General features: G+C 35.8%; 1 protein-coding gene across 2 annotated transcripts; it reads left to right on the top strand.

Annotated features, from left to right (window-relative positions):
- Positions 1–5949: 5949 nt before the first annotated feature.
- LOC121908826 (putative ferric-chelate reductase 1) lies at positions 5950–14765 on the top strand. Of its 2 annotated transcripts, XM_042429135.1 has the most exons (6): positions 5950–6078; positions 6583–7669; positions 10133–10249; positions 11248–11386; positions 12154–12294; positions 13690–14765. In XM_042429135.1, exons 2-6 carry the CDS (start codon positions 7403–7405, stop codon positions 13740–13742), a joined length of 717 nt encoding a protein of 238 aa, XP_042285069.1. In that variant the 5' UTR covers positions 5950–6078; positions 6583–7402; the 3' UTR covers positions 13743–14765. The 2 variants fall into 2 exon arrangements, with proteins under 2 accessions (XP_042285069.1, XP_042285070.1); XM_042429136.1 differs by lacking the exons at positions 5950–6078; positions 6583–7669 and adding an exon at positions 9460–9486.
- Positions 14766–15243: the final 478 nt, after the last annotated feature.

Genomic DNA, 15243 nt, shown 5'->3' with positions numbered 1-15243 from the left:
CCTTAATTAAATGCAATGAATAGAAGGAAGTGACCAACTCCTGAAATATTTTCTGCTGCATATTTCACATGTTGAGTTGTCACAGGTGATGACAGCAACTTCACAGAATGTGGACGAGTTATTCACCAACTGACGAATGGACGGAAAACACCTGGATGACAATAATGTCTGTAAATGTTATCGATGTGACACTCTGATCATCCTTTTGTCTTTGTGCCTGTTTTTTTTGGCTCACCTGTAACACATCCTGCGTATACTGCTGATATACCCACATGTGCATCATTTTACAGTTTCCTGCATTTTCATAAAGATTATGAAGCACATATGATTTAGAGTTATATCTCTGAAAAACAAAGCTTATTTTAAAGACATTTCTTTGTCCTACAGTTCTAATGTTACAAAAAATGAATATGTCAAATTGTGTGTAATTGAGTGAAATGAGTGCAATGATTTTCTTATCAATAACTATTTGAATTGTTAAAGTCGCCCTGTGGAGTCCTTGTAAACAAACAAAAGTTATGTTTACATTCAGTATTTCTCACATAAATCCATTGTGTTTATCTTTGAGGTCTCTAACATGTTGAGAACATTTCACTCCTCCTTAAAATCCTGCTTTGTTTATATCAATGTTTGCCAGCTTGTAGTCTTCCTCTTCTCTGTTTTTATTGGCACATTATTGCCATCAACTGTCAATCAATGAAATATTGTGAAACCAGCAGCAGGTATGATACAAATAAAACAGGAACTCTCCCATAAAAATACTAGTGGGCAAAAACTCAACAGGGTACCTTTAAAGCGTCTATAATTAATATTTTTTTATAATAGCGATCTATCAAATTATCATGTGTAATGTGTTGGTCGTAGCTCGTAGTGATGAACCTAAAGAGAATTATCTGCAGCTCCCCTCGGCTTTACAAAGCTTTATAGCAAGTTTCATCTCATTGTTTAGCTGTCTGGCTGTAACTTTACTATTTTGGTTCACTCTCACAGCTCTCACAGCATCGTTTTTGGCCGCAGCAGGCAGCTGTTTTCAGAGAAAAAGCTTTAAAAACCTACTGTACGCTACCTGCTCAGCACCAAACAGCAAACAAACACAGTTAGTTGTAGACTAGCTGTTGAACATAGTGGAGCATTTAGCAGCTAAAGAGCCAGATATTTCTCTCAGGAGTTGGTGGAGACCAAAAACAGAGCTAAAAGAGAGTGAATATTGGACTCATATTCACCAGCTGGACAGAAACACGACTCCAAATGAACGATAACGTTGCTCCGTAACTGCTGAATGTGTAAATAAGAAACTGTTTGTTCAACATATCAAGGTGAGTATATGTCATTGTTGTGTTCACAACCAAAAAAATCAGTTAAAGCTTTAAGTTTTGAGAACAAGCCAATAGACCCTGTACACACTAAACTCACACGGTACTTCAAACTGTATAAACCTGTTATGATATAATGAAATGTGACACTTCATGAGTCATTTTATAAGTTTTATAGTTGATTAAAGTCTATGGAGGCCCATTCAGTCCCATTGTACCTGTATACAGTGCAAAAATTATCATGACCTGCTTAGATTAAGTTCTTTTTTTAACTCTGCTAATACATTAATGATTTTTCATATAATCTCTCTTGGTTTTCAATGCGTCTCCCTTTAAATAAATATGCTGCACGACTCTTTCAAGGTGTGTATTTTGGTCAAACACTCCAGACCTGCAGAACAAACAGAGACAAGCCATATAATGAAAGCAAACGTGCACAAACTGGCCCTCTGTTTGATGAGGGATCCCTGTAACTAAACCTGTTTTGAAACAAAATCCCTTTCCAACTATTTAGATTCTCCCAAAGGACATCCCCCGATGTGATGTGGTTACCATCATCTGGGGGAAGTGTTTCATTAATATGACACCGTTATGACAATATGACAGAGTATGCAAATTCCTAGAGAATCACAGTAAACCTGCCTTTCAGCTCAACTTACAGACGGCGAATATTTTGCGTCATGGACTTTTTTCCATGACAGTCCTTGAGGTCGTATGGTGGTTTGTATTTTTAAAGGATTGTCTTGAATGATTATTTAGCTTATAGTGCCTTGTACTTAATGTTATATTCATATATATTCTTGGACGGGTTGATGTATGCTGGTTTGTTATTAAAAGGTTTTGTGTTTTCTGGGTTTTGGGGTTTTCTGCTGTATGTTTGCCTTCTCGTGTTCCTGTACTGATTTTCCCTCCTTTGCCCATCTACACACCTGCCTTACTCCCTGTGTGTGTCCCCCCGGCCAGTTGGCACCTTACTCCCCTCTCCTGAGCTTCTCCCTACCTGCACCTCATCTCCTCGTTAGTTCAGGTAGTTTTTAAGTTCTGGGTTTCTGTTTAGTCTTTGTTTTGGCTTGTTTTGGCTTCTTTAGTCCTGTTAATCCTGTCTGTTCTGAGCTGCCAGTTTTGCCAGTTTTGCTTTGCTTGCACACTTGTGGAAGTAAAAGATAGACCTCAGTTCTTGTGCATGCCGTAACAATTATGTGAACAATGTCACCCGAAAAAGAAATATATTAAACTGAAGTCTGTAACATCTATAACAACAAAAGTCAAATCCCTATTCTCACATTACTATAAACAATTAATCAAATTTATTTCAACATGGACATTTAAATATATAATGATGTAAATAATAAGGAATGATTTTTGCCAGTAAGGAAGGGGTTTGTCAAACTGCTACAGGAAATTCCCCTTTCAACCCATCAATAGATCTGCAAGGGAAAAACTGACTAAGTGTCAGACGTCACTTAACAGAGACTCAGTGGAGCAAAGAAGATTGTGAAATGTTGAGCAAGACGTCTTTAGGGCAAATATCAATCAAGTCAAATATCTCTTATTATGAAACCATATATTGTCTGTCAAAGTGTACGTTAAGTGAAATTGTAAAATGTTTTTTTGTTCCAGTAAAAGAATCCAACCCAATCCAACCCAATACAACCAAATTCCTACTCATTTATAATGCTGTACTTTGTCTATTAGATCAACATTTAGAGCATAGATTGGTGTGGGAACATCAAAGGTTCATGTTCTTGTGAACTGAGAGGTAAAAGCAGACTGTAACCTGGAGAAGGCTGGTTGGTTTCCGATGACATAAAAGATCATAAAAGACGGTATCATCAACAACAAAAAAAGGACATTATAGTGTTAATCAATAATTTGGAGGTTTGATTTGAAACCATCAGCAACAACAGTTTGCCCTCTATCAGAGAAATATGATCTCAACCAGCTGTAAACAGAAACATCAAAACACACAGAAAGCGGCTAATTACGACATTTTTCTTCCTGTTGACAACCTGTTTACAACCTGCTTTAAAGAATCAGTCACAACAAAAGAAATTTGATCATATTAGGTCTCAATAGAGAGTTTAGAGTCCTGCAATAAAATACAGAGAGAAACATCAAATCTTTGTCAGTGTTGGTTTGTTTTGATTGATTCAATTAATGCAGTAAATTAACTTTATTTAACCTTAAGCATCACATTAAATAATATAGAGATTTTTTGCTGTAGCAATCTTAGATATTACACATTTTAAAGTTTTCTCTGGTGGTGTTCGCTTTTGTTATTTTAATATAAATTACACACACTAAAAATCACTGGTAGCAAAAATACAACATTGGCTTAACTTTTTAACTTTGTTATTTGATTCAGTGTTTAACACAACAAGTTTTAGCTAGAAACACATTCACAGACTTATTGTTTCTTGTACAAAACGATATAACACTCTAAAGATACACAAGTTATTAACAATCAATAACAAACCATCACATGTAAGTTTAAAAACAGTAGAGTAGATTATAAAGCTTTAGTTTGGGTAAATAACCCAACAGAAAAATAGAAAAAAACACTAAAACTGGGACAAAACAACCCCTTGTCTTGAGGGGCTTTCTGGGTAACATTAACCCAGTATAGTATTGTGTTGGTATATTGACCCAAACTGGGTACTAAGTATGTTATTATTGCATACAACAACTGTAGGAAACAAAGCAAAGCTCCCGTACTGGGAAACAGATAATGAAAATGCCAAACGTACAACTAATCTGACGGGAAATTTAGATCACGATGTGACTCGGCATCACCAGAATATAATTTGGCATGATAACAATGGTATGCAGCAGTTTCACGGTCTCATGTCAATGTGTCATCAGCAGTATTTACCTGTGAAACGGTTCATCTGTTTGTTATGTTCAGCGAGACGGATCACATTCCAGTGTGAGAGATAAAGAAAGTATCGTACTATGTTGCCAACACGTTCGTTAAGTATTCTGATACTGGTTTGCGCCAAAAACCAAAATCTACAATAAAGTGGAGTCATGTGATCAACTTGTTAATGCATTAAAGTCTTTAAATCTACTCTATACTTTTACACTCATTAGATGTGATATATCATACTTTGCGTTCACATAATCATATACCTTCATACGCACATAATCCCTCCTTTTTTGTTTGTTTTATTTATTTTCAGTGTTTTTTTTTTATTCCAGGGGTGTCTTTTGTTTTACTTTATGTATTTGGTTCATTTTATGTATTTATAGCTGGAAAAATGTAAAAATCTGCTGGAAATTAAGAAAAAATTACACACTATGATGTAAAACTGTATTTGAATTGTACAACAATGTATTAATCTTAGTTGAAGAGAGTTTTTGTGAAATACCACATACTATAACACAACATATATAAGAAAAAAGAATGTCAGTTATAACTAGTTTCCTTTATTTTCAGACTTTTTATAGTAGTGTTTGAAAATGTAAAGGTAGCAGCACTCTGGATTTTATTTATATTTGATTTGATTTCACTTTATTATCAGAATATTCTTCTGAAATGTGTCTTGCTTCTCAAGAGATACACTGTTTCACATAAATAACAAAACACAACAACAAACAACGAAACTAATACTACAAAGTACTGTATATTACATCAGACATTATGAATAAGTGGGTGCAGTGAATTACTTTAATTACTTTAATCACTTTAATCACTCCCTTTAACATTCAGCGCTCAGTCCACACCTGATTTAATAGTTTAACAGTTTGATTTAACAGTTTGACAAACTGAGGAAGAAAACAATTTCTCAGCCTGTTCAGTTTCGACTGATCAAACTGAGGAACTGTTTTGTTCCTCATTATATGATTTAGTAGTGTGTACTGTAAGCCTGTGTAAATGTTTAAGAACAATTAGTGATGTCAGTCATAACTAATATATTTTGATATTTTTCAGACTCAGAATCAGAAAAACTTTATTGTCCATCACAAAGCAGCAGAAGTTTGGCATTGACACGTTATACACATTCAGTGGTGGAAAGTAACTATGTACATTTACTCAAATACTACTCTAAGTACAATTTTGAGGTACTTGAACTTTCCTTGAGTATTTTTACTTTCCATACTTAAGTGTTTTTTGCTAAATATTTCTAATAATTAGTCCGAAGTTTAAACTTTTGAATACAGTATTTGTTTTACTTTTTCTTTCTTTTACATTTAAGGAATTTTTTTGTCTTTGTTTATGTCTTTTAATGTGTCTTTCAAACAGTAATTAATAATATAGTAAAAATATAGTTTTGCAATAAAACCTTAAAGCCTTTAATTGACTTAACATGTAAACATGTTTTGTTTTGATCTTTTAGTCTTTCATGTGACAAGGCCCACAGTCTATAATCCAAACTAAACAAAACGCTTGAATACATTCTTAAAGGAAGAGTTTTTTGGGGTCAATTAATCCGGCTCAGAACACCAGGAAGTTATTTCATCTCAACCATGACGACGCCTCCAACATTCGTTTCAAATACAAGGGAAGTACACACCTTCCAGGCAGGTAGTCAGGTGAGTTCTTACAAAGCCACACCTTCACCTTCCAGGATGCTGCCAAAGTCCCCGCCCCCCCCGACCCCCTGTCCCCACCCTCCTGCATCACCATCACCTCACCTGGAACATCGGTGCTGACATTTGACGATTTAAAACATTTCTGCAGGGATCATTTGTTCATTTGCACTCAGAGGAGCAGAAACAGACACACAACATTTCTTCAGCTCAACGTTTGACTTTCACAACTCAGGTCAGTCTCTCAAAAACAAAAAGGATACTTCAAAATCACATTTTCATATTTTGATTGTCATGAATAATTACTTTAAGTTGTTTTTTATTGTTTATTTGAATTATTTTATTAGGTTTTATTGGTTAAGTAGCGGTAACTACATGATTTGAAAGACAGAAATCTACATTATATTGCTGTGTGAATTGAGAGAAATGGAAAAATCATATTTACATTTGTATTGTAAATTCTATGATGATTTAAAGTTATTTTTTTCAGAAATGGTTTAACAAAATGAAATATTGTGGTGTGCAGATGATCAGAAATAATTTGTCTTAAAAATGGACCATTTCACTAGTATTTACTCTGATTTCTCCAGTATTTTGTAGTTTATATGGTCCACAGATATGGATGTATGGACAAAGTTTTTCAAAACTGTAGTGTATTTTTGATAGAAAGGATCTCTTATTTGTCAATTTTATAATATTTCCTCTTTTTCTGTGCTCATTTTCTGTGTCTTGCTGTTAGGAATGGACCGAGTATTGATCCTGTTGGTCGCTGCGTTGATGGTTTATGTGGCTCCAGGTGTCCAGGGAACAGCTCATTTGTCATTCGCCAATAATACAGAGGTTGTGCTCTATTCACTTTAATCCTATCAGTGTAAAGCATCATAATACCATCCTGACCTTTGTACTTTAAACAGAAAACTGTAGTATAATGTGTGTTTGTACTTTTAACAGCGTCTTAACCACTTTCAATACCAGAGTATAAAACCTCATCAGCTACCAGCACTCTGATGGCTCTAACAGTCAGTTTTAGCTTGATGCATTATTTTTTCTCTTTATATTTCATATGTTTATACAAATATCCAAGTAAAATTTTTAAAAGTGACACCTAGGTATGATATTTAAAGCTGTTATCCATCATGATTTTGAGTTTAAATAGCTTTAACTTGTCCATCTGTCTGGTGAAGTATCAAAATCTATTTGTATGCTTTGTCATATTCTAAGTATTTTACTTTAGTTTGTATGTAAAACTTTGATAAATGAAAACCTGAACTTCAGATTTCTGGGTTTAACTCAGCCAAGTTTTCCAGATAACTCAGCTGCTGGTTGATCATGCTCATTTTACACTAAGTCAGCATTTTCACACATCACAACAAACAAAACGCAGTATCAGGTAGAGGTGGTGACTAATTTCAATGACGTCTTACTGCTGTAGAGGACAAAAAAGGTGCAGAAACTTCCACTGAAAGCATTCAAACAACATACTTAATTTTAAATCCTTAGTTGTAGTTGTTTAATAGTTGTTTGATCACAAAACTGGCTGGAGACATTTAAGCTGTTCAATGTCAAATATTTTTATGACATTCTGTGTGAGTGACTGTGTATGTGTGTGCGTCTACCAGGTGAACATCACCCGGACAGGTTGTGGAGTGACTAAACTGTGTTTGGAGACGCCGGACAACTGTGATCCTGCTGGAAACACAAGCTGTCTGTTTGGATCTGTGAACACCAGTAACTCAGTGGCTCCCAATGGCACCGAGCTGTCCATCGAACTCAGAGGAGACTCCTCAGGATACGTAGCGCTGGGACTCACCGTGAATGCATCTGAGGTAACACACACACACACACATATACACATAGTTAGGATAGAGACATTTCATATCCTGTATCCCAATTCAGGGACTGGATCCTCCAAAAGGACTTGATTAACAAATGGTTTGGTCCTTCAGAGGAACTGAAAGCCAGATGCTCCTCCTTCCCAAATGAAGCCTCACAGATGCCAAAATTAATCATGTGTATTTGCAGAACTGTCAACTTGTAAAGCCAAAAGTAACCACCAGGAAGCTACACTCTTAAAAACCTATGAAATGTAAATACCAGGTGAGAACAGTCTCATGATACCGTAGGTAATGATAAACCCGTGACAAATGACAAATGACCAATGTTGATTCAGTAGGTTGGTAGGTAACGCCCTATAACGCAAATTCCCAGCAATAGAAAATTGACTGGCTTGTACATTACATTTATTGGCCTGGCTCGCTGTATACATCTGTTAAATACCCATGTGACATTGTTGACTTAGTATTTACTGAGTTGATAAGGACTGAATGTTGTAAATGACCAGTTTCGATTACGATATAGAGGACGGCAAACAATGCACTGGTTGAGAAAAAGAAGGCTAATTTTTACTGCCTAAATTGGAAGTGCTTTTAAACCTTTTATGCAGATTTTTTCCCCACTAAAGGTCTTTTTCTCAGGTGTTTAGGGAGTTTCCCTTATTCAAATTGAGGGTCTAAGAACAGAGGATGTTGTATTGCTGTACAGGTTGGAAAACCCCCTGAGGCAAATTTGTGATTTGTGATATTGGGCTATACAAATAAGTGACTTGACTTGATAGACTTTGGAGGATCCAGCCCCTGAATTGGGATGTTAGAGTTGAAATACCATTTTCTCCTCCATATTGGGAGGCAATATAGCTGCTATATGGCTGCTATACGTTCATATAAAAGAAAATAAATTGGTGTTTTATTACTGAATGTCTGGATTCACAGTGAAACACTTACATCCTGCTTTCTCATTGTTAACCTGCTGATGGGTGGATACAATACATGGAGACAGTTAGGGAACTAATTAAATATTCAGCTATATTAAACATTACTCAACATAACTGACAACTGAAAAATAAAAATTCAAACTATGACTGTAACAAACACAAATCAAACAAAAAACCTCTGTTAACAGCTTTTCTGTTAGTACTGCTAACTGTCAGGTAGCAGTACCAACAGGTAGCTAACAAGCTATAGCATTTGTCAGATCAGTAACAACCAAGGAAAAATATTGCATTTGCTGACTGTTTGGATAAAGTTTTACAGTTCAGCATTTCTCTTGGACATTTTTGAGCATTTAAAGTCACACTTAGCTCACTTAAACAGACTGACATGTGATTGAGGAGCATTGACGCTGAACTATTATGCTAGCAGTAGCAGCTAGCGTGATATTTAGATTGAGACTAGCAGCAGCAAGTAGCCTCCAATGCTCAATGAGTGTGAATTCAGGTTTATGTAGAAATGTATATAAAGTGTTTCAGACAAAATATACTTAGCTATTTAAAAATAAAACAAACAAACTGTATATCTTTAACACCTACCTCACTTTTTGGGATTGTCTTCCTAAATTAAAAGAAACTTTTGTGATGAATTTGGACATATGACGTGCATTGTGCCTGGGTTATTTTACTCTACTTTTTGAAAATGACCACATTGACCGAAAAGATGAGATATATTAAATGTTCATACTTATGTACCTCTTCATAGTACGGGAGTCTGTAAAAGTTGTACAGTACTAGTGTCCTGAGTCAGTTGGTGGTAAAAGGTTAAAACCTGCTCCGCTACAAGCTTTTTATTTACAGATTTCTCAGACAATGCCTGTAGGTTTGTTACAGGGCTTGGTTTGCAATATAATTTAAAGTCAAGAAAATCTATGGAAAGAATAGCATATGAATATCTGAGCCATGTGTTGTTGTATGAACCGTATGTCACAATGCGAGACTTTCCAGATTCATGTGAAACCTTGACAGGAACACACAACATGATGCAAACAAGGAAGCAAAGGTAGAAAATATATCACAGTGGCACCATGTATAGAAATCATCATAGGTGAACACAGACAAAACAAGAAGAGCTGGAAACCGTTATCTGAGCTGTTTCATTACTTTACTGACTTATTTTCAGTAATAACAAAGACACTTTGAGATGCTGGAATTTTCCATTGACTTTACTTTCAGGAAGTAGCCCCAGCCCGCCCTATACGCTGGAGACGCAATTGCATAGGGCCCTGTGAATCCTGTCTCAGTACAGCCCCCTGTCGCCCTGTCCTGATAAAACAAATAATAGTGTTAGTGTAGTGTTTTATATAGTTAAACTATACATATATATAATTTATAGTTTTATTTTCATAGTTCTTAGCAGATTAAGGAGGGCCTCCAAAGAAAATCTTGCCCAGGGCCGCCTGTTGTCTTGAACCGGGCCTGTCAGGAAGCCACCTCATCTTTTCATCACTCTTTCTGTTCTCAGGGCACCACCATGCTTTTCATCTGTGCTAAAAACAGCTCCAACAATGGGTCGTTCTTCTTCCGCTCAACGCAGAGAAACAACAGCAACACTGACGCTGCACCAACTCCAACAGAGAGGGTGAGGCCTCAACTTCACTGTCATATAAGGGGATAAAAATGATGTATTTATTTCATTCTTCATACGTAAGGAAAGTTGTTTAGAGGATAGACAGAAACATTTTATAGTGCACTAGAAAATTGCTTAAAAGAGTTTTAAGTCGATTTTTTTTATATGGCTAAATGGCTGGTTAAAGTAATGCCAAACATTAAAGTGTGTACGTAAGGTGTTTGGCCACCAAAGCTCTCTTTTGGAGGTATGGACTCCATTCTTATAAAAGGGTTGAGATCTAGTGACTGTGAAGGCCATCGCATATAATTTATCATTTTCATGCTCTTCAAACCTTCAGTGACCCCTTGTAACCCGTAGGGATGTATCTACATTAGTTACTGTATGTTTCTCCTCTCATTTATCTATTAATTTTTTTTATGTCACCTTTGTAGATGGTCAAAGGTCAACATTTACATAATATTTCCATGGTAATGTAGCAGTATAAACTGAACTGAAACAGCTGGTTTGTGTATTTAAGTGCTGATAAGAAGCTGATATTTGAAAGTCGGCTGCTGAACAGGAACCTTATGTCATCCAGTCGAGATAATAACCTATAACAACCCAAAGTAAACAAAAAATATACAATTCGTTTCCATTGCAAAAATCTACAAATCACTATTCTTTTCAAAATGTTCATGACATAGACTTATTCCCACCAGAACATGAACACAAATCAATTGGTGCTTTCAACTGCAATACCCAGTGGTGGAGGAAGTATTTAGATCCTTCACTGAGGTAAACGTAGTAATACTGTAGTCTAAAAATACTCTATTACAAGAAAAAGTCCTGAATTCAACTTAACTTAACTGAAACTTAAGTAAAAATACAGAAGAATTATCAGCAAAATGTACTTAAAGTATGATATATTATCTATCTCAAGTACAAGTTAGTTTTTATACGATGCTGAGATGAAGGCTGCAATTCTACTTATATATGTATATCTGACTAAATGTCACCCTCCTTTCCAGAGAGTGACAGAAATCCGAGGCTCGGTGCATGGCAATGTGATCCGATGTGAGTTCAACATCCCGAATGTGAACGCCACCAACACCAGGTCCAGTGATACCACCTTCTCCGTCTTGCTCGGGGTTGGAAGTTTTGATGGAAGTAAGTAGACACAGACACACACACACATATATTGTATTATACACATCATGGAGGAGAGCTGCACACTCATGTTTCCTGATGTCTTGTACCTGTAAAAATCCTTTTTTAAAAAAGTTTGTTGCCCCCTGAGCATACTGTATGTTATTACATAAAGTATACGTTTAAAGGTCCAGTGTGTAGAAATTAGTATAATAGCCAGAAAATGAGAATCGCTTTTGTTACCCTGGGATGAGCCCTTTATATCTTCATAGGGAGCAGGTCCTCTTCAAGCAATACATGCAGATCAGCACCTTGCTTATTACAGTTCACTTTCTCAATGCCTTGAAAGCTCAGACGAGAAATGTCTCATATAATCTTTTATCTATTTATTTATCATCATGTTGATTTAATAAAAGACGAGGTGTATGAAAAGAGAAAGTCTGTGTGTGGTCTTCCTTGTTTAAGCTAGTAGGAGTTTAAAGGTCACCAGCAAGAGCATACGTTTGATGGGCTGAGGTGCGTCTTCATTTGATAAATAAAAGTAAACCAAAAATATAATTAAAAAAAAACATTTTTTAACCTTCATTCGCCAGAGATACAGAATTATTTACTGCCTTCTCTCTCAAACTGATATTGGGTTCCATCTTTCAATGATCCCTCATCACATTTATGATAAATTATGTTTGAAAGAGAAAAGACAATTTCAGGAAGCAGGAAAACACTCTTTTAAGCAGCTCACCCTCACTGTCTCACCTCCCTCTGTTTTGTTCTCCGTTGTCGTTCTTCAGACGCTCTCGGGGCCTTTAATGTCTCTCTGAACAGCGGCCCCCTGAACCTCGCCAACCCAAGCAGCAACGTCGCCACCACATCAGCACCGAACAACGCAACGACGACCACATCAGGAGCCAGTGGTGCAGTCTACAACCATGGTAAACAACACACAGACATTACATGCTTACACTTGAGTCCAGGGGGATTCAGTAACCTTATCACTTGACATCTGATCCACATCTACATGGTTTTAGCATATTTGACTACATACAAATGAACAATTTAACTATGAATTGACAAAACAAGCGATTTCATGGTTAACAGCAACCAAGCGTCCACAATAACCTGATGTTACATGAACTGTTTACAGTAGAAGAAAAAAATATTATTAGGGTCATAAATGAGAAATAACAAGATGAGGAGGGTGAGTTTTGTATAATATTATAGAGAGTAACTGATATGTAACTGAAAGTTCCTGGAAAGAACGAAGTAATTTGATACAAATTATATATAGTTCAACTGATTAATTATTGCCAATTAATTGCTGGTGTAACTGAGAGCCTTTCAGCCACTGCACATTAGTATTTACTTTGGTTTAAATGGAGAAGTTCTTTCAGGAAGTTTCAGCTCATAAACACAACTAAACTTTGACTCTATTTTCCCTTCAGTTACTAACAAGTTACAAAACTCTTTCCAGGAAACTTCCAAAGAAATTATTATGGATTTATGGACCTGTAAAAGAAAGAGTTACTGAAAAGAAAAATGGAGGTGTTTATTGTTTTTCACATGAATTCATATTATTAAAAAATTAATTTCTAGAGCACTTGGATAAAGGTTTTATTAGATGCAATCAGTTTTGATAGAGATGTTTTACTTCCAGCCATGTGGATCTCTGTGTCTGTCAGTATGTGCAAAGTCACATAGAAATGCTAAAATTTAATATTTAAAATAAATATAATCAAGTCAGTCAAGTTACTCCATTTGTTGCATTTCATTTATTGTATCTTTATCTACAACATGAGTATTTCCATACTCTGGTTATCGTTAAAGTTTTTAAAGGGCTGGTTCACCCAAATTACAAAAAAACCCCAATAAAACAAAAACAAGAAGCAAACAACAACAAACAAAATCCTCATCTTTTACCTCTTGTGGAACATAACATGCAGATTGTCCAGGTTTTGAGGCGTCCGTCTCTTGAGATCTCAATGAGAAACATCAGACCTCATTATGAACAGTTTTCATTGGAACTACTTTCTACCAAAGAAAACGGTGCCTTTGAAAACTGCGTGTTTCAAATATCATCAGGGACACAGTTTATGCAAAGTACGGAGCCCCCAAAGATAATCTGTTTATCTTGTGCGATCGAGATATTTATATATGTGCACAAGAGGCTGAAAACCTACAAACACAGCAGAGACTATCTGCTGTTTGCATGTTTATAAGCCGAGTTCACTGATAGAATTTAATTTTTACTTCCGTGTCAAAAAAAATGGGCAAAAAGTTAAGTAACATTTCATTTTCTGATAAACATTTCTTGTCTCTTTCCCGTCCAGCTGTGCTTCTCCCTCTGAGCATCCTCACAATGTCCGTCATGCTGAGAGCCTAAAAGAGTCCAGGAGGAAGTTGTGGCCAGAAGGATCCAATGAAGACACTTAATAAGTTTTATTTACACACAGAGAACCAATAAAACTGTGTATAATATATATTTTTTACTAAAGTTATTTGTTAAAAGTATCTTTTGCACCGAACTGTTTTGTAATTTGAACTGAGGCTTAAAAATATGATGTTCAGATTTGCATTTGCAAACACTTCTCGGGGGTTTTAGTGACCAAATAATTCAGTTCTCTGCATTGAACTGAAGGAAGATGGTGACTTAATTTACACAATAGAAGGGAAATATTGTTGTTTTGTATTTGTGTGCAACTAACCACTTAAACCCGCCCATCTGGCACCACAAGCAGCGTCTGCAAATGCAAAATTACAGACTTGGAGCTAACGAGTTTGAACCGTTTCCCAGAAGATCTTGGCAGTAAACCTCAACAGTTTACAGATGACGACTGGAAAAAAGCCAAACATCAATTTAAGGGAAACCAAACCCAAGAAAGGATCGTTATTATGTTTTAATACGTATATGTTTATGTAATGTGAATGTAAAATATTTGTGGAGGATGCAGGCGAAAAGTGATCATGTGATCTAAAATAATAATAAAGTTGAAACTATGATTTTATGTTTATGGCATCATGTCATGGACTCAAAAAAAAACAAAAAACAGCTTTACCACATATTGAATTACACCTCACAACATGCTGCACATAACAGATCAAAGTAATTGATTACACACTTGTAATGTATCCAATCTACCAAGAAACCTGCAGGACAGTCTGATGTAACTGATCATTAGAGTAGATCTCTGATGTAATGATGCATGATGGGATCAAGAGTTTGAATAAAAATGAGTCTTTTTGAGCTACTGGTGTCACTCCGACTGTCTCGTACTCATTACCTGAATTCTGTCAGGGGTCAAAAAAGTTTTGGACGTGAATACAACAGGGGGAAATAGTAGTTACCTGGATTTAACTCCAGTTGTTTCGTTCCTTGCCTTTGTAACATTAAATACATCATTTGAGCTTTAAATGGTCACTATGTATAATAGCAAAATCTTAGAATATAAAATTTTGTCAGCAATTTTACCTTTTTTTAATAATTGTAAGGTGTACATGTGTTATTTTCATATTTTTATGCTGTTATCTTATATTTCATATATAATACTAGGCTACACAGTATCCAAGGTAACGATGCAGCTATAAAGCATCACCGGGGCAACAAGTCAGACCGGGCTTGTATCCCCCAGGTGAGTGTGTGACTGTTAAATGGAAACCTGTAAATATTAATGTATAGCTGATCTGAGAGACTTTATTACTAATTATAACTATATTGACACTCAGAGTGATTATCTATGTGAATTGATCCATCTGTATCAATAGTGTGTTTGTGTAATCTGTAATATAGTAGGTTGTCTTCGATCCTGGTCAAGGTTAGACCATTGGGCCTGTAATTTGTTATTTAACGGTTATTAAGCTTCGTCACAGAAATCATTTATTAGTAT

This window comes from Thunnus maccoyii, chromosome 12 (genome assembly GCF_910596095.1).
Source record: "Thunnus maccoyii chromosome 12, fThuMac1.1, whole genome shotgun sequence".
Classification (NCBI taxonomy): Eukaryota; Metazoa; Chordata; class Actinopteri; order Scombriformes; family Scombridae; genus Thunnus; species Thunnus maccoyii.
The sequence above is the reverse complement of the archived record's forward strand: the minus strand, read 5'-3'. Positions and strand labels throughout refer to the sequence as shown.

Excerpts from the sequence above, each read along its gene's own strand:
- LOC121908826 (XM_042429135.1), top strand. The coding sequence starts at position 7,403 with ATGTCAAATATTTTTATGACATTCTGTGTGAGTGACTGTGTATGTGTG. Across the intron at positions 11,387-12,153 it reads GGTTGGAAGTTTTGATGGAA|ACGCTCTCGGGGCCTTTAAT; the intron begins GTAAGTAGACAC and ends GTCGTTCTTCAG. Across the intron at positions 12,295-13,689 it reads TGGTGCAGTCTACAACCATG|CTGTGCTTCTCCCTCTGAGC; the intron begins GTAAACAACACA and ends TTTCCCGTCCAG.